Raw genomic sequence first — 19,831 nt, 5'->3', positions numbered from 1 at the left:
CTACGGTAAGTCTACACAGCCAGATGCCACCGAGGTGGATGGTGTGCAACATTCCCACATACAAAAAGACTCCTGGAAGAAAGGTTTCAGTAGAAGAACAGACTATTGCAGATATCAATTACCCAGTGACTGTGAAGCCCATGGATTATCAACATGAATAAAGTGAAGACTCGCACACCCTGAGGTCAACCACTGACCAGCCAATCTGAATCCTGTCTGTCCTACTCCTTATGTTTCACAAAAGCTATCATGTTCTGGCTTTAGTCTGAAGATGCTGCCAAAACCCTCCTACTGTTTCAGGAAGGCAGTTCCTGGGAGCAGGCACTTTCAGGCAGAGCAAATATGCCTACTGACTACAACAGTGGGAACAATCCTGATCTCCTGTGAAATCTGTGCAACTGGGTTGACCTTATAGATACAGGGAGCAGTTGGGTTTGTATCCAAGCCCACTTCACACACAGTTTTTATCTCTAGGTAGCCTTCACCTTACTCCGCGCAAGAAGTAGGCAGAAATCTACCAAAATGTTTAAATGCTCAAGTAACCACAGCACACTGCAAGCATGTGTCTAATTAATCTGATTAATCAAAGTTTCCTGTTCAGTAATATATCATAGAGCTATGTAAAATGAAAACTGCAATGGCTCAAAGAAAAGCAGCTGGCTCCTTTCTGTTTTAGGCTTTAACTCTTTTGCCAATCTAAGAAAGTGTTTTATCTTGACTTAGATATCTGTAAATCAACTTCCTTATCTAAAGGAAACAATACATTGCCCCATACACTGACATAGTAAAACACCTTCTGTCACTGCCCACAGGTAAGCTACTACTCCATAAGAAATTCGGGGGGGGGGGGGAGTTTCAGACACATGTTTAAGTGTGTTAGCAATTCTGTTCAGCTGGAGATTTCAGAAACTTGAAGTTTCCGGAGAGCTTCAAGTGAGGAAGCTCGTCTTCTTGAGAGTCGAGAGGCCGACATAACACTGGAAGCTTACAAATTTAGAGTGTTTCCTGACAAAGACAGCGTATCCCGCAGCTACTCTCTCCCTCCTGCTGCAGTTGTAGAAAATAATCACTAGATGGAGCTGCACAGTCACAAATCTGATTTATGGCTGCTAGAAGAGTTTGTTGTCTCCTACACTTCTGTTTGGCCTAAAACTGACACATTCCAGCACTTCATGATAACTCATCTTCTGAAAGATGCGATGAAATGTTTTCATTTACAAAAGCAAAATATTAACAGAGAAAGTGATGAGATACTGAACAAAAGAAAAAAAAAAAAACCACACAAGAAAGCAACAACACTCGCAGCTTTCAAAATCAAATAAATTTTAAAAGTGAACTGAAAGATATTTTATCTGCCAAGACAGATCAGATGTCTTGCTTTGTTCTGCAAGTCAGAAAGCAGAGCAGACTCCTTAGTGCTTGACGTGATTAGCTGCTGCAAAAGAAATACAAGAGCTTTGAGCTCAAGTCTTTGTAAATAAGGTCTAGCACAGACTAAAAATGCAGTGATAGGCAAACCCATTTCCCATAAATGCCCTGGTGGTATACTTAATCCTGCACTTAAGATGTACTTACAAAAGAATCGTTTTCTGCTAACTGCATTGACACTAGACAGTTTAGCTAGCATAGGAACATATTTGAAAAGTTACCATCCTAACCTATAGGCACACAATTAATCTGACTTTCTAGGGATTAACTATGTGCCAAAAGGGAAGTTTTACCTGCTTTCATCCTACATCTGTTGAGGCCAAGTTGCAACCCTCTCCATGCCTGCATATTCCTGGTCTGTCTGCAATGCTGCTAATTTCATCTCCTGTAGAGCGACAAAATGATAGATCTTCATATCTTGTTTGGGTTTTGCAAAATCCAGGTATTGCCAACACTTCACAAAATGAAAACCAAATCCCTGTCCCATCTCCAAAAGGCACTGCAGGGTCCTTTAGCATGTACCTATGTAACGCAACAAAAGCACAGAAAAGTTTTTTTAGCCTGATTTCTAAGAAAAGAAGATGGCACAGCCACCATTGCTTTATATATCAATTCCCTCAGTGACAGATCAGGCCAGGGGAGAGATCCCTAAACAACCAGGCTGTCAAAAAGTGGCAAGGGCACTGCTGCACCTTGCCTGGAAGGGGCTGCAGAAGAGGGCTGAAACAGCAGCAGAGGAAACCAGGCCCCATTCCCCCTCTCATGGAGGATCTTCCTTGACCCCTTTCACCTGGAATCTTGCAGTTCTGGGCACAGGACTGAAGTCCCACAATCTTATGTACGTTTTGATAAGGAATCTGCTCACACCTCAGCTGCAAAAACCATTGTGCTCGGGAAGGAGAGAGCACATTTCCAGAACTAATTGGAGGCCCAAGCCTCTCATGAGGACATTTCTTTTAAGAGCTCCCCCATCCATTACCAGTTCACACAACATCTGGGTGTGTTTTAAAATGAAGACTGCAGCAAAGGCATACCAGAACCAGCCTCTGAGGAGGTGGCAGCACAAACCCCAGGTGCTGCTTTTGTCACTTCACACACCGCTACAGAGTATGTCACTCGCGAGGAAGGTGCGCATTTCCCGCGGGATGCCCATCCTCCCGCCAGCCCCGCCCAGCACCGGGCACCTCGGGGCGCGGGCGGCGGAAAAGCCACCAAAACCAGCGCCGGCTCCAAGAAGACACGTCGGGCCGGCAGCCGCGGACACCAGCGCATCGCATCGCATCGCATCGCATCGCATCGCATCGCATCGCATCGCATCGCATCGCATCGCATCGCATCGCATCGCATCGCATCGCATCGCTCCGCTCTCCCGAGCGGAGGCGGCGGCCCAGGGCCGCCCGGAGGCGCTCCGCTCCCCTCCGCGCCGCGCCGCCGCCACGTGCCGGCCGGCCCCGCCCCGCCCCGCCCCGCGCCCGCGCCCGCGTGTGACCGGCCCGGGCCGCGCCGCTCCCAGCCGCCGCGCCGCGCCGCGCCGCTCCCCTCCCGGCCCCGAAATGCCCCTTTTCAGCGTGCCCAAAGAAGTGGCCGTCGGGACAGCGATGCTGGGCGTCGCCTTTGCCACGGGGATGCTGGCAGGTAAGCGGCGCCCCCCCGCACGCACACGGCGCGGGGAGGGGGGTGAGGGCTGCGCCCTCCCCTTGTCCCCACCGGGGCCCGGCCGGGGACCGCGGCGCCTGGGCAGGTCCCCCCGAGGGCGGGCGGCCGGCCGTCGGGGTAGCATCCCCCTCGGCGCTCCCCCGAGCCGGGCTGCCCTGCGGGCCGGGATTTCGCTGAGCTGCGGCGGTAAATACACTGATACTATTAGAGCCCAAGCCGCTCTCTGTAATCCAGCTACTGCAGCGTGGGGCCGGGCAGCCGGCGGGGTCGGGGCCAAGGTCCCAGCCCGGCCCCTGCCTGCATTTTCTTGGGCAGCCAGAAAAGGCCGTGGCGGTGTCCTGGCCACAGCTTTCTCTTCTGGTAACAGTTTCGGTTCCATTCCCCGGGGTCGGAGGAAATGCAAGCTGACGATCAGGCCGGGGAGGGAGGCTGGTGTTGGGTTCGTAACGCAGCTGCTTGCTTACTTACCCTTTGACTTCAGGCAAGTTGCTGAAATAATCTACACCCCGGTGCGATTGTCTGTAAAATAAAGCCATTAACAGAAAATAAAATAAAAATCTCGAAATAAAAGTGGATTTTAATAGCTAACAACTATCAGGAGATGTGGAACTGATTTTTTGTTTTTGTTATTCCTTTAAAATATTTGCCCCATTAGGTAAAAGAAGCATTGGGTATCAAAGCTGAAATCAGTTCTCTATTTAAGTAGACAAGCAATAGTCCTTAAACTTGAGCTTTCAGCACCTACATTTTTGCACACTGGTTTCATGCTAAACAAGCCATTGAGCAATGCCAGATTTCCCCTGGCCAGAGGGCAGGACACTGGAGAACATAGGGCTTGAGAAGATGCATCAGCTGACGGCCCTAAAGACCTCTATCCATCTGCAAAACAAGGTCCCGAGACTAAGAAAATTGTGTGCCTCATTCATGCTTCTCTCCTTACACTTGCCCTTTGAGTTTTGATGTGCCCTGTAAGAACATGACAGCTTGTAACCTTCACAGTGGCCACTGAACAGCACAGTACTGAAGCCTTTCCCTTTCAGCCTTTGCAGACTTGGGCTGGACATCTTAGAAGTTAAAAAGAAGGAGGAAAAAAAAATTGTAGTCCACTGAGCTGTCCAGCTACATTGCACTTCCCTTTTTCACTGAGTTTTTCAGACCAAAGAACACTCTAACCTTTAGTAGTACTTAAGCACTTGCTTTATTTAAGGAGGCAATAACTGAAAAAGATAAAAGTTCTTATTATTCCTTTTTTTTTTTTTTTTTTAGGCAAAAGATACCCTTCTTTAGTTTTTGGGACACCCAAATCAGCCAAGAGCATTATTGGGAAAAGCAGTCCTCTCTGGCAATACATACTGGATCACTCTTTGCGGGAACATCCAATTCTAAAGAAGCTGCGACTGGTCAGTATTTTATCCCCCAGCGCGTGTTTTCTGTTCAGTGCCGTTACTGTTCCACTAGGACCTTTTTATCCATGGCTCCCAAGCCCATGTGGTTGGGCTGCACTTGATTTTGACTTGAACAGATGACTTCTGTTCATTTCAGTAGGCATATAAGGAAACTATAGCTCAGAGAGGTGATGTCCTCCAGCAGGCCTCAGAACAGACCTCCTGACTCAGGGTTGAGTCATTTCAGGTGAGAAAAACTACTGTATAAAAGCAATCGAATGTTAAGTACTGGAGCTCGTTGGTTGGAATGAGCCCTAGAGGAAGAAAGGAAATGGGAAGACTGTCCTTTGCATTCAAGGGCCACGCACAGCTCTGCTTCCCCTGCTGCCTCCTCCTCCGTCCCAGGGGCCCTCCCACCCTGGCACGGGCGCAGCTCCAGGGGCCCTCCCACCCTGGCATGGGCGCAGCTCCTCCAGCTCTGCGCTGTGTAGCCAGAACCACATGGTCTGACCTTTGGCAACAGACTTTAACCTCGCAGTTCATGAAACCATCCCACATGTCTTAGAGGAATAAGGGCATAAGTTCAAAGCTTATAATTTTTTTTTTTTTAAAGTGCATCTGTTTATGTAAATACACGGAAATAAAGGACTTTTACAGTCAAGGTTCCTCAGTGGTTTTCATCAGTTATAACTATTGTTGAGTTTGCCACAGCCGTGGTAACTTTGGGGCATATTACTGCTTTGAATGATGAGCCACTGTTTATGACACACCCCCGGCCCTTCTTAGTTACTGTTAAGTTCAAACCAATTTCTGGCTCATAGATGGAGCGCAAAGCCATCTAAAATGACAAAGGTAGGAGTGTCTCTTTTTCCTGGGCTTTCTCTGGGTTTTTTCCCTAGGACAGTGTTTTGGAAGCTTTGGGTTTTGTTTGTTGTGATGTGGGGTTTTTTTTCCCCCTTTCTAGCTCACAGCTGATCATCCCTGGAGTAAAATGATGGTGTCCTGTGACCAGGCTCAGCTTATGGCAAACCTGGTCAAACTCATTAAAGCCAAGAAAGTTATTGAAATAGGTAAGAGTGTCATTCTGTCCTCTCTGTAGTAGGATAAAGCTCCTGCCTATGCTTCTCCAAATACAGCCATGTTTACGTAAGATATCTAAACATAGTAAGGTACTGCATACCTGTCTCGACAAACAGGTGGGCAAACTACAATGTGAAAAGTAGTGTCTGATTTGCACTCACTTGCCACTTTGTCTATCTGTGTGTTCAGTAGTTCTGGCATTGGCATGAATGTCTCATGAACTCTGAGGGAATCTGAAAAAATAAGATCAACAAATCACTTGGGTCTCCAGCAGTTGCAGGACAGGGTGTATTCTTTCCTTCCTCTATCAGCTTCTTGCCCGAAGGAAATGTTCTGCTGCACATGCCCTGCATCCAATCCACTTTCCTTGATGCCCCTATGTTAGCAGGATGTCCCCAAGCCAGACTGATGCTGAGCAGCCAGGTATGGGTTCCCACCATCTTCATTCTTGGCCTGGCTGTTACGATGCCCTGGTATTTTGCTGCTGGTCCAGTCCCTTTGGCTCAGGATTTAGCTCCACTTTTAAATAAGGCTGTTCCTCAGAGGTGCAGGACCAGACTCTGCCCTGTGAGTCCAGGAGACTTTTGGAAAAAGCAAACATTAAGCTTTGCTAAAAGATTGATTTAAAAAAAAAAAAAAAAGAGTAAAAATTCCTCCCAGCCCACCATTACACTAAAGTGGAGGGGAAAACCTTTTGTGTCCATTAACAAATTGCCATCCTTGACTTCTTTGGGGTTTTTATTCCTGAAAGGAGCCCTGTAGTTCACCATTTATATTTTTTTTTTTTTCCCCTCACAATATGGTAAGTGTTGATGACTCTTATGATTTTCCTAGGTGTTTTCACAGGTTATAATACATTGAATATGGCACTTGTCCTGCCAGATAATGGCAGAGTTATTGCCTGTGATATAAATGAGGACTATGTCAAAATTGGAAAGCCACTATGGAAGGAGGTAAGCAGCATCTCTTCTGTTACATGTTTGGGACAGCTGCATTTGCATGTCAAGGGAGTTTGGTATCTTAGACTTGCACATGCACATACAAGCATTCATATCATTAAAGGAGGCTGAGACAGTTCAATTTGGAAAGACAAGTGCTGTCTGGAACCTAGAAATAATAGGAAAAATATCTGAACACCAATCACTCCCCGAGTGCAACCTACTAACAGGTTGTTTCTTGACCACTTTCATCAGCTCTTCATTCCTTTTTATTCTAGGCAGGAGTAGAGCATAAAATTGACCTGCGGATTAAGCCAGCAATTCAAACACTTGGTAAGTAACCTAAAATACATTTTTTTTTAACTCCCCTTCCCTAGAAATAGAAGATGGATATAATACTGATGAAATCTAAGATCAAATATGCTTGCGGATGTGATCCCTTTGCTAACAGTGAGACAGCTTCTCTTATATTAAAAAAAAAAAAAATCAGAAAACTTCACAGCTTCAGAAGTTCACAGTTTTCCTACATGCTAGCAGAGAGGAAGAAAATGCTTGTCCTGTGTAGTGGGCTATACTGGTCACTCACCTGTCCTGTCCATTGCCTTGTTTAATCTATGAAGTACTATTGTCAGCTGCTTCTGGGAAAGCTGATTAAAACAGATTAATTAGACAAAGCCCAATTTCTCTTATCCATTGTCCATTCTAAGCAAGTATTTCTTTGTTATAGACAGGAAGAGTTTTCTGAAAGGGCTGAGGTGCAGAAAAAATACAGAAGCCAATATAAAACTTAGGATGTAACAGTTGAGTGGTTTCCAGAGGAGTTCAAATTTGGGATGTGCCAAAAGCATGTGAGGCCATTAGAAAGGCAATGACTTTTCTCATTCAAGAAAAGAGAAGATGTGGCGCAGAGGGAATATTAATAAATATTCTGAAAATGTAAGGTATTTTCTAGGAATGGAGGAGGCAGAAGAAGGTCTCCAGCAAAGGTGTTTGATGGATCCACAGATCCATCCACAACATTGTATTACTTCCAAATTTATCCATCCTTTCTAAAGAGGCAAATATTAGCAATCTGCTAGGATGCACTGTCCTTGAAGTCTGATGGACAGCTTTGTCTAGGCAATGCTTCAGACAAAAAAATCCTCTGTTGGCAGAGGATAAGGGCAGGTGAGAGGGGTGGCCGGGAACCTTAAGATGGCAGCACTCAGCCCCTCTGCAACTGGTGATTTGCAGTTCTCGGTCAAAAAGTCCGTTTAGGAGAACTTAAAACTGAATTCCACTTGCCTTGGCCCAGAGAGGGACTACTTACAGCAATCTTCTGCTGTGATAAAGATCTCTGACAGCGTTTGTTCATGACCTGTATCATGGCACTTGATCACCAACGAGAGATTAACATTTAGGACCTGTTCATAAATGTGAGAAAAATCCTAATCCACTTAAGAAAACAGTTCTCAGTCAGCTCAAAAAAATAGCTGAAGGTGTAGAGTGCGTTCACTTTCAAACTGCTTGACTTGTTTTTACTGCACCTTTCAGCAGTCCCAGCTGTATCCTGCAGGTTTAGAACTACTCCATGAACTTCCAAGTAGGCAGAACTCAGGAACCAAGTGTTTTATGGCATGTCTAGATTGGTTTCTGTGGGATAAGCTTTTCTAGTAATTAGCTGTAGAGGAATAGGCTGCCTGGTCAAGGCACCAAAAACATTATTTAATGAGCACTCTGACACAAATGGATGACTTCTCCTACACAGCGTTAACCAGGCTGTAACGACTCACTTTGTTGCTCATCTAGATGAACTGTTGGCCAGTGGAGAAGCGGAAACCTTTGACTTTGCTTTCATTGATGCGGATAAAGAAAACTACAATGAGTACTATGAAAAATGTTTGCGCCTCATAAAGAAAGGGGGAATAATAGCTATTGATAATGTAAGTACTGCAGTTGTAGTGGTGGTAGCACAGGGAGTTACTGCTTTTGCCTCTGGGAAAGGAAAAAAAAAAAAGCCACAGTGGGATTCTAGTAATGTGATTTCTGACCTGCAACTTGGTTGCCAAATGCAACATGTTTGTTCCATGTCATACAAAGGAGGCTTTTAAAATTTAACATAAATTCCTAAAGTAAGCTATATGGAACACTAATATAAGCAAGGAATAAAACCCTTTAGAAGTAAGAAGTAATGTGTTAAATTTATGTTAGTACATAAACAGCCTGTGATAACAAACTTATCAATTTTTTTGTAATTCATTACAGAGAATGCTCTGTATTATTCTGGTTTGTCTTGTAGTACATTTTCTACTATGTACAGTACTTACACAAGATCAAAGGTAGCACTTGTAATCAGTAACTACTAATAAGTTATCAATTAATAACTTTTACTAGAAACAAAGAATGATGTTGAACTTCAGGCACCTTCAGGGTTATGGTAGAAGCTGAATAGGAGCTTTAAAAAATACCTATGTTTAATCATATCTTTTTTTTATTTTTATTTTGCTTCTAATTTGCAGTAGAAGTACAATTAGCTATTTCTGCGGACTCCCAATCCCACTTGCTTATGAGAGCTCCATGTCAGAGACCACTAGAAATCTGAAATACGATAAATAATATCAATTTCTAGAAAATGTGCAGGACCTTTTCCAAAGCTTATTTTGTGTTCCAAGGAACATATTGGAACAAACGATGTGGATGACATTTCTTTTTTCTATAGGTCCTTTGGAGTGGAAGGGTGCTAAAACCAAGAAAGGATGACTTGGCAACCCAGAGCATCCACCACCTCAATGAGAAACTTCTCAGAGATGCACGAGTCAATATCAGCATGCTCCCAATGGGGGATGGAGTCACATTAGCATTCAAGTTGTAACTGGAAGAAGCCCAGCAGATGGGAAACAACAAGCACTGTCAAATCATCAGGAAAAATGCAGGCGGAGCAGTATCAAAAATGGTTATTTAACCTATATCTCCACTGGATAGCATAGCCTGGGAAAGTAGACTTTAGGAGCAGCAGGATCCTAAGGGCAGCTAAGTTGGAAGGAGAGACTTATTTTGAGATCTACTGTGGTTTCTTATTTTAATTTTAATAAAGCAAGTAAACTTAGGTGAAGTTGTCCTTGTAAGACAGTGGTTGAAAAATATCTCCCTCTGTAGAATGACTGAGTTCCAAGTGAGTCAATACAACAAAGTCATTTTCTGTCCTAAAAGAGGCTGCTAAGTAGCAGAATAATCAGTCCTACCATCAAAAGGAAAAGAAGTGGAGTTTACTAATGTTAAAAACCATGATAGAATAATGGATTTTTAATGAAACGTACATGACATCAAGGAGATTGCTAGCCTTCTCAAACTAATGATATTGAAAGTCACTGGTAATTCTTGAAGGGTACTACATAAGAAGCCTCAAATATACACCATCTGGAAAAAAACAAAGTTATCTTTAAAAGTGCATCAAAGGACAAACAGGATTTCCAATACAGAGCACTCCCTAAAACCTTTGTGTGCAAGGACTGGGTTTCTTTAACCAAGGTAACAGTGCAGGTAGATTTTTTTGAAGTCAGAATGAGGAAGAGCAAATGGGCAAGAAGAAAACCAAAACAATTCTTCCTCCTTCCTCTCTCCCTCCCACCTGCCCGCCAAAGAAGCAACTTGCTAAGTGCTTGTTTCCTAGAAAGCTGCAAGCACAGAGCGCTGGTGGCAAGTCTACAGAAGGAAAATGATGATTGTATGAGGATGCAATACAGCTGTTAACTAGCTATTCAAATAATTACTGCAAGCAGAGATTCCCTTCCCTAGGCAGCATGTAACAAAATGATGCTTTTTCCTACGCCCTAGTAAAGTATTTTTCCTACAGTATTCTTAACTCCTAGTTAACTTCATTTGCTGTTGTCATCCATTACTCTTGTTTCATCCTGAAGCATTCTATAAAATTTTTGATCAAGAAGCAGTAGTTGAAAAAGCTCACCTTACCTGGGACCAATGAAAAAGACTTATGAGGGTGGGAGGCATACTCTGTTCGAGCTGGAGAGTAAGAATCCAACTAATGACTTCTTTGCATGGTGAATTACAAATAGCAATAACCAATTTTTAGGGCTTATTATTTCAGCCTGAAACTCTTATTACAGAGAAAACCTAATTAAGCAAGAAACCAAAACTAGCATTTTACAGACAAAAGCTCCACTGGCTACTGTTTTGGGGGACTGATACACTGGAAGAGTATCATATGTCTATTGAGGAAAAAGGTCACTTTAGATTTGCTGGCCTCCTGTAGGGAAGCTGTATCAAAGCTAAGAGAATCCGTCTTCTGTTTGCTTAAATAATGCACTTGAATGACTCAAGGCATTGGGGACAAAGATTTCAAGTCTCAAAATTGTTAGAACTGGCTACTCAGCCCATATTTTTGAAATTTCAACAGGGTGGCTCGGGTTCTGATAAGGGGCAGACGTTCAGGGCACAGGTCTTACCTGCCTCAGACATCCGTGGTAGTTTACTGCAGTGGGGGAGTAATGAAGAAAGGAAGTGCCGCCTGATGGTTTCAGAGTGGGGCTATGAGTGAGGAGATCTCAATTCTATTTCTGTCACTCCCACTTAAAACCCTGATTCAGCAGAGCATGTCAGGATGTGCTTAAGTACTTTGCTGAATTGAGGACTGGCTGCTGTGAAGTAAAATCCATGCCTGGGAGAAGGCCGGGACAAGGTGTGTATGGCCCTTAAATGAGATTTTAAACAGGGCATAAAGCTTGCCCAATTTCTTTTTCTGGTTACGGTTTTACCCTCAGAGCTTCAAGCCTCTGTGTGCCTCAATTTTCTTACCTGCATAAAAGAAATAACACCTTACCAAAGTCTTAATGACTATAATAGCTCTCAGATGGAGTGGCTAAAGGAATATGCAAAATCATTATACATTTGCATGCAAAGCTTCTAGCCATGTTCTACATTACAATTTTACTTTTTAAGTAGATAACAAAAAATTGTAAGGGTTACAAACACAAAATGGGAGACTTTAACAGCTGGGGCATCCTCACAAATATTCCTGCTTTCAGAGGCTGTAAGCTGAAAATCACAAGCGAGATACAAGCTGTTAAGAACACATACCCTGGCCTAAAAGTACCATGATGGCCTTTCCCAAACATGCAGAAGTCACTGGAAGATTGATCACAGACTCTGTAACTTTTGCTACTAATTTCCAAGTTACAAGAATCCTCTCAGTAAAGCCGAGCCAAAAATGGGCAAGCACCGTGAGTATTTTTTGCAAGAGACTGTCAAATAACAGTTTAGCAACATTCAAAACCAGATACAAACTATCATAGCTCATGAATTAAAAAAATCCTGTTCCTTGAATGGTGGGAACTGGCAAAGTCCCCATCACCTATGCTAGAGGAAGATCTATCGAGTGACTGAGGCTGAAGCTGCGTGCATCAGGCTAGCATATTGCCTCTGCTTTGGACTCGGCATTATTTTAAATATGCAGAGCATAGTGTGAGCATTTAATCAAACCTGTCTCCATCCTGATCACGTAATTACCATTAGAAAGAATAGCAATGTGTCCCTAAACTATAGATTGATGAGCCATCTGTAAGCTGAAACAAAGAGCAGAAGGAAGCTTAATTGAATCAAATATTTAGAATACATTATCTTGTAGTTACTCAGAAGCTGGCCTTCTCTTCAGGCTTCTGTCCTGTGCGTCTGGAATTCATCATCACTAACTGCATTTAATCCTTCAACCTTACTATAAAGTGACTGCTGATAATATATAATTATGGTTTAATTCAAGTAGTGAATCAGCTTTGGGGAATTTGTGGGGACAATGGGAATTTAGGCTTTCATTAGGTGGTGAGAGTGGACCACATGATAATGCAGAGCAAGTCTTTGTCTCTCTCTAACGGCAAGATCATGTATGGGAGCTTATGAGTCTGCTCACCCCTCCCGGGTAACACACCTGCCTGAACTACTGCTCACACTGTAGAGGCTCAGGACTTTCCACTCCTGGAGGAGCTGACCTGGGGGCACATCTGTTGCCCAAACCCTACCACCCAGCTGTTCATGCAACACTGGCATCTCTTCTAGTTGCAAGGGTTGACCCCAGAGAGGCCAACACAGGTGACAAATATACAGCTGGGACTTGCTCAAAAGCAAGTAGGGCTGAAGGATAGTGCATAAAAAAAAAAAAAAAATCCCCCTAGTACAGTAACTCCCAGAAGCCACCATGAGAATAAAAGCATGTAATCCTAGCTGCTGGTTGGGGTATGTCAGTCCATGCTCCAAAGACAGAATCATAGAATCATTAAGGTTGGAAAAGACCCTTAAGATCATCGAGTCCAACCGTTAACCTAGCACTGCCAAGTCCACCACTAAACCATGCCCCTAAGCACAACATCTACCCATCTTTTAAATACCTCCACGGATGGAGACTCAACCACTTCCCTGGGCAGCCTGTTCCAATGCCTGACTACCCTTTCGGTGAAGAAGTTTTTCCTAATATCCAACCTAAACTTCCCCTGGCACAGTTTGAGGCCGTTTCCTCTCATCCTATCGCTTGTTACTAGGGAGAAGAGACTGACCCCCACCTCACTACAACCTCCTTTCAGGTACTTGTAGGGAGTGATAAGGTCTCCCCTCAGCCTCCTCTTCTCCAGACTAAACAACCCCACCTCCCTCAGCTGCTCCTCATAAGACTTGTGCTCTAGACCCTTCACCAGCTTCCTTGCCCTTCTTTGGACACACTCCAGCACCTCAATGTCCTTCTTGGAGTGAGGGGCCCAAAACTGAACACAGTACTCGAGGTGCGGCCTCACCAGTGCCGAGTACAGGGGCACTATCACCTCCCTGGTCCTGCTGGCCACACTATTCCTCATACAAGCCAGGATGCCATTGGCCCTCTTGGCCACCTGAGCACACTGCTGGCTCATGTTCAGCCAGCTGTCAACCAACACCCCCAGGTCCTTTTCAGCCAGGCAGCTCTCCAGCCAGTCTTCCCCAAGCCTGTAGTGTTGCATGGGGTTGTTGTGACCCAAGTGCAGGACTCGGCACTCAGCCTTGTTGAATCTCATAGAGTTGGCCCCGGCCCATCGATCCAGCCTGTCCAGGTCCCTCTGTAGGGCCTTCCTAACCTCCAGCAGATCAACATTTCCCACCCAGCTTGGTGTCATCTGCAAACTTACTGAGGGCGCACTCAATCCCCTCATCCAGATCATCAATGAAGATATTGAACAGGACCGGCCCCAACACTGAGCCCTGGGGAACACCACTTGTGACCGGCCGCCAACTGGATTTGACTCCGTTCACCACCACTCTCTGGACTCAGCCATCCAGACAGTTTTTAACCCAGCGCAGAGTGTGCTTATCCAAGCCATGAGCAGCCAGCTTCTCCAGGAGAATGCTGTGGGAGACAGGGTCAAAGGCCTTACTAAAGTCCAAGTAGACAACATCCACAGCCTTCCCCTCATCCACTAAGCCGGTCACCTTCTCATAGAAGGAGACCAGGTTAGGGAAGCAGGACCTCCCTTTCATAAACCCGTGCTGGCCGAGCCTGATCCCCTGGTTGTCCCACACGTGCCGCATAATGGCACTCAAGATGATCTGCTCCATGACCTTCCCTGGCACCGAGGTCAGGCTGACAGGCCTGTAGTTCCCCAGATCCTCCTTCCGACCCTTCTTGTAGAGCGGCATCACATTTACTAACTTCCAGTCATCTGGGACCTCCCCGGTTGACCAGGACTGCTGATAAATGATGGAAAGTGGCTTGGCCAGCTCCTCTGCCAGCTCCGTCAGTATCCTTGGGCGGACTCCACCTGGCCCCATGGACTTGTGGGCATTCAGGTGGAGGAGCAGGTCGGTGACTGCCACCTCTTTGACAACTGGGGCTTCATTCTGCATCCTATCTCCATCTCCCAGCTCAGGGGCCTGAAAACCCTGAGGATGACCAGTCTGACTATTAAAGACTGAGGCAAAGAAGGCATTAAGTACCTCTGCCTTCTCCTCATCCTTTGTGGCAATGCTTCCCTCTGCATGCAACAAAGGAGGGAGATTGTCCTTGGCCCTCCTTTTGTTGCTGATATATTTGTAAAAACATTTTTTATTACCTTTAACGGCGGTGGCCAGTTTAAGTTCTAGCTGGGCCTTCACCTTTCTAATCTTCTCCCTGCATAACCTCACAGCATCCTTGTAGTCCTCCTGAGTCACCTGCCCCTTCTTCCAAAGGCGGTAAGCTCTCCTTTTTTTCCCGAGTTCCAGCCAAAGCTCTCCGTTCAGCCAGGTCGGTCTTCTCCCCCACCTGCTCGCCTTACGGCACATGAGGACAGCCTGCTCCTGCGCCTTTAAGTCTTCCTTCTTGAATAACATCCAGCCTTCCTGGACTCCTTTGCCCTTCAGGACTGCAAATGATGTCACATTCGAAACAGTGCGGTGTGATATTTGGATGGGTGACGGGGAAAGGAACAGAAGACTGTTTCAGATCAGACTTTGCATATCTACTAGATAATTAAATGAGCAGACAACACTCACTCAGCAGTGCCACCATGCTCCCCCTTTGTGCTGGGCCTCTCCAATATGCCCAGAGGAAACACAGCAAGAGCTTGGAGTTGTCTACAGCATCGAAAACACTTAGGACTTATACTGGGTGCTCAGAAATCTAGAGAGACGACTGCTTCCGAAAAGAAACAACTCACTGTCCAAGGGTAGACACAGGGGTTCCTGAATGCTCAAGGCTCACTTCTGCATTTTCAGCGCTGCAGCTTTTGATCCTGCTGGGATGTGCGGGGGACGAAGCAGGGAGCATCATCGGCCTCTCAGGTTTCTGTAGGCCTAAAGGAAAACTGGGCTGCTGTGTGTAACATAACTTAGAGGCGTTTCTTTGAACCTCTGGCACTGCTGTCCCTCCTTCTTTTAACAAACTCATGAAGTGTTTTTAATCTGTTTGAATTTAGCCAAGTTACACATGGACAGCGCTTTCTGTGAATTGCTGCTCATGGAAGACAATTAGCAAGCTTTTTGTGATAAAGCCCTTAGGGTACAGAAAAAGGAACATGAATATAAACCTAATCCAAATCCCCTCCTTTGAAGCATGAGCAGCTCCCCACATTCTCCAGAAACCTTGCAGCACAGACCTGAGGCACACGCCTACACACCACGTCTCAGGCACTGCAACCTCGCTGATATTCGGGTGGCAACAGCAGCAAGTGCCATAACTCACAGCTGACTCTTTTTTGATGACATAGTAGCACAATTAGCTGCATCCCTGCTTGTGTTCTCTTTATCATTTGAGGAAATCCATCCTAAATGGCCACAACAGGGGTAAATAATCTAAGAGGTCAGTGCTGTTTTAAGAGACTGTTCTCCCTACTAGCTGAGATGAATACAGCCTGGTTTTATCTAACCCATCTACTGAAACGGCACAGGCCTCCTCCATCCCTGGCACCACCCTTGCACTACCACAAGGAACATGACCGTGCTGAGTGGCTCCATCTGTTCTTCCAAACAACCGGTACGCCAACACATTCAGATAACCTACGAGCTCACCCCACACACGAGAGGTCCCATCTCTGGGTGGTTTGCAGCACGTTTGATTTTACTGCTCATTTCATTTTCACAGGAGCAACAGCATTATCACATCCTTCCCAGAATGAAAATGTGGAAAGCCATAAATAAAACAAGAAGGGTCTTTTGGGGAGGGATTTCTGATGACATCCCAAACAAGAAGTACTGGGCAGGGAATGACAAAGCCAATTCTTCCCTCTTTGCACACCTAAGAGCTGCAAATGAGCATTTCCTGCCACAGTGAGCACTAAAGTTTCCTCAAAGAAACTTAAAGGTAATACATTTTTTTTTGTTTGTTTCCTCACCCATCAGCTGCTCTGCTCTCTGGTCTGCCACGCCCTCCCCCAGGGCAGTGGTGTTTCTCTGCTGCTGCTTCGTGTTGTGCCCGGTGATTTGCACTGGGATGAAAGGCTTTGCACGAGTATAAAGCATTACTTCTGCATAATTCTAATCACACACAAATTGGTCTCATGCATTTGCAGCTACTTGTGGTTTCTAAGTCACCTGTTTTATTATAATAATTTTAAAAGCAATGTTTTGAAAAAGGAAATGAACAACCATAAAGCCTGTAAAAGAGGGAAATTAATGTGGGATTTCAGACAAGTTATTTATCTTCCTTTTTCGTTTGGTGCAATACTGTAGGGATAAGCACATAACTAGCTGCTTTAATATTTATTCCTATTATAGGAAAAGTAAACATTGCTGATGATAAGTCACTGCTTTCCAGGATTAGATTTCATATTTTAGAGACTGTTTTAAATTAATGCAAAAGCAAACATTATCTTTTCTTCTTATTCATATATTTCCCTAATGAGTTCCAAGCAAATTGTGCCTACTTATATTTTATGATTTTAAATAATTAAAACATTTTATGGAGGCAACTAAAATTCTCCCCAGAGTTAGCAGAAAGATTATTGATTGAACAGATCTCAAGCTACAAGGAAAAAATTATTATTTAGTTTAAAGGCTCATAATTTTATTCCTATTCACCTACTGAAAAACCAAGAGACTCTGTGCATTTTTACAGCAACCTTTTGAGTTATGCTGGGGTAGGGACTTGGGTTATGTTGGTGAGCTGAAAGTAGTAATTTTCTGACATCGTGAAATTAGATTTGTAGAAGATAGTTAATGAGAGAGCGTTATTGCTGCTGTCACAAGTAAATGCAATGCCTAACTACTGCATACACACACGACAACACAATGTTCATTACCCAGGATAAAGCCAGGGTGTACAATCACAACACCAAGAATCTGAATCAAATCCACAAATGCAAGACATCAACAGCAGAAGTTGCTCTTAGGGGAGGACTCGTTCACAGGACACCCAGGCTCTACATGTCATGTCGTGTGGCATGGCCACAGGAGTCCATAGGGTTATGGCCCAGATGTTACTCGCCTTGTAGCACAACCCCCAGCAACAGAAAGAGGGTTTCTACCAGCATGAGAAGAAAACCAACCAACCAAACCAATCCACAACAACAAAAAAGAAACAAAACCAAAAGAGACAAATGCATTTTAAAACAGGTGCAAAGAAACCTGTAGAAGGGAAATGGATGCTTTCAAATCTAAATGGAAATAAAAAACAGTAACAGCTGGAGGCAAAATTTAGGCTTATTTGTAAGGAGCCTCATGGTTGTCCATGATGTCACTTGTATCTTTTAACGTGTGTTTTGTTAGGAAGCAAACGTTAGGAGTTTACATTTAAAGGTAAGCAAAACACATAGCTCCTTGGACTAACAAAAAACAAAACAAAACAAAAAAGAGAAATAATTACAAAACTTAGGTAAATATATATAAAGATACAAAATGCTGACTTCTAAGCATTATTGTTTACCCTGCAGGTCCTATCCTTTTCCCTATAACAGCTAAATTTACACAGGCTGTGGTTCACGACACTCAATGCTTAATTCATCTCCTTATAAGGTACGTATTTTTGCATTTGGCTACTACAAGTAGATGTTGCTACAGGTCAAAACCTGGAAGGCAGGAGGAGCAGTAACAGCTGCAACCAGCAGAAGTGGAAAGTTTCATCAGGTGGTGATAGACACCTTTGAATCCAGGCAGAGCTGTGAGGGCTACGTGGGGACAGGGATGAGGCAGCAAGACCTCTACGCTGCTCTGTGTGGAGGGACCTACATCTGCCTCCACCTCTGGCAAGGTCCAGTTCCACGGACAGAGGTGATAAAGTGTCCCTCAGGTCCTTCACCCATAGCTTCCACCCAGCTACCGACGTCTCCTCAGCCTCGTGGGCACATCAGCAGGATATTGGTGTGCCATTTCTGCAGTGTCACCTTCAACATCCTCTAGCCATCTAAATGTCAGCTGCTATAAAACGCTCTCCCAAGACGCTTAATCCATCTTTTCAATGTAGAGTAATTAGTGGGGTCGTTCCAAAGCAGAAAGCCACAGTTAATTGTGCAACTACTGTGCCGTCATGTATTATATCAAAGAGATTAATACAACCTGAAAGAAATCGCAGGGCCCTCCTTGGTTTCCTTTGAACAGCAGAGCTAGATTATATTCCAGTGAGCCTCAAAGACATCCTCAGTGCAGAGAAGCATTAATTCACTATCAAAGTGCAATTACAAAATGATACTCACTAGGTCAAACTCGTGGCAAAATGATTCCTGTACAAAAAGCTGCAGTTTCTCACAGGTATGTAGAGCCAGCTCCATCACCTCTGCGTCTTCCCACAGCTGTTGTGGATTTTAGGCACAGTCATTTCCTGGGAACTATTCTCACCAACAGGCAGCAGTCCCTCTCCTCAGGACGAGAGGACCATCACAATGGAGCCAGTAAGGTGTCCTGCTGAGGCTCTGGGCCACAGTACTAGAGCTGAGCTCCCTTGGCCCCCATCAAGGACTGCTGCGTAGCATCAGACCTATCTTCACAATCCAAGACTGATCTAAGTTATCACTGAAGACTAACTTGAAAAAGGCAAAAGCACAGACACATTTAATCAACACCCAGAGATTTGGGGCCCCAAAATTCCTTCTGCTGTTACAGAAAGGGTCCCAGGTGCCACCAAGCCCATCACATCCCCCTGTCTTACGCAGCTTTCGTTACTTTGATGGGTACTACCAAGTTTTCCTTTCTTGATTTTCAACTTAGTCACTCACATACCAGATATTGTGTGATGCCCTTTAGCTCAAGCTTAACTTCAAGTGTATGTTTAAACTTCCAGACATGGACTATGATAAACTCTTAATGAAAACTTCAGACTTGCAGCTAGGGTCTGCCTGTTGACCTTAGGAACCATTTATGGTCACCTCCACAAACTGCATTAAAGGCACATGATTAAGGCTGCAACGCTAAGCACTCAGAAGGTTACAAAAGACTAATTAAATTTGCACAAGCAATCTTCTTTTTGACCTTCCCTATTACATATAGGCATTATAATATAGATTTTAATTTTATGATCAAGCATTTCTGCATTCTACCTCTTATGTGCTCCTTCCTGACCTGATTAGGTCTCATTTTACTTCTTTTGCCTTCAGGCTAACAAACTGAGAACCTATAAACAGGAAAATAGCTGGCTTTAGGCAGCCTGCACCAGTAGAGAATTCCTAGGTCTCAGAAGGGCCAAGCAGCCTTGTGCTGTGGTCACATTTCTCCAGCAGAAGAGGTGGAGGAAATTGGGGAATCACCAGCAGAAGTTATAACTGCCTTTTCTGTGTTTAATTATCTTTTCTTTCTGCTTTGTGTTTATCTTACTTCATCTCCATAAACGAAAATTGGACTGTAACAGCTACAACAATACCAAATCATTTCAGCTAACTCCCTGTACTTTTCCTCCAAGGGATCAAAGGCTATCAAGTAGAAGGGAAGAAA

At 44.5% G+C, this 19,831-nt stretch overlaps 1 protein-coding gene across 1 annotated transcript; it reads left to right on the top strand.

The window, feature by feature from the left end:
* Positions 1–2,953: 2,953 nt before the first annotated feature.
* COMTD1 (catechol-O-methyltransferase domain containing 1) lies at positions 2,954–9,565 on the top strand. Its single transcript, XM_082308109.1, has 7 exons — positions 2,954–3,063; positions 4,351–4,484; positions 5,434–5,539; positions 6,384–6,502; positions 6,766–6,820; positions 8,276–8,409; positions 9,186–9,565. The coding sequence occupies exons 1-7, from the start codon at positions 2,982–2,984 to the stop codon at positions 9,336–9,338; spliced, it is 783 nt and encodes a 260-aa protein (XP_082164235.1). The 5' UTR covers positions 2,954–2,981; the 3' UTR covers positions 9,339–9,565.
* Positions 9,566–19,831: the final 10,266 nt, after the last annotated feature.

Source organism: Platalea leucorodia (genome assembly GCF_965183815.1).
Source record: "Platalea leucorodia genome assembly, chromosome: 4".
In the NCBI taxonomy this organism is placed as follows: Eukaryota; Metazoa; Chordata; class Aves; order Pelecaniformes; family Threskiornithidae; genus Platalea; species Platalea leucorodia.
The sequence above is the reverse complement of the archived record's forward strand: the minus strand, read 5'-3'. Positions and strand labels throughout refer to the sequence as shown.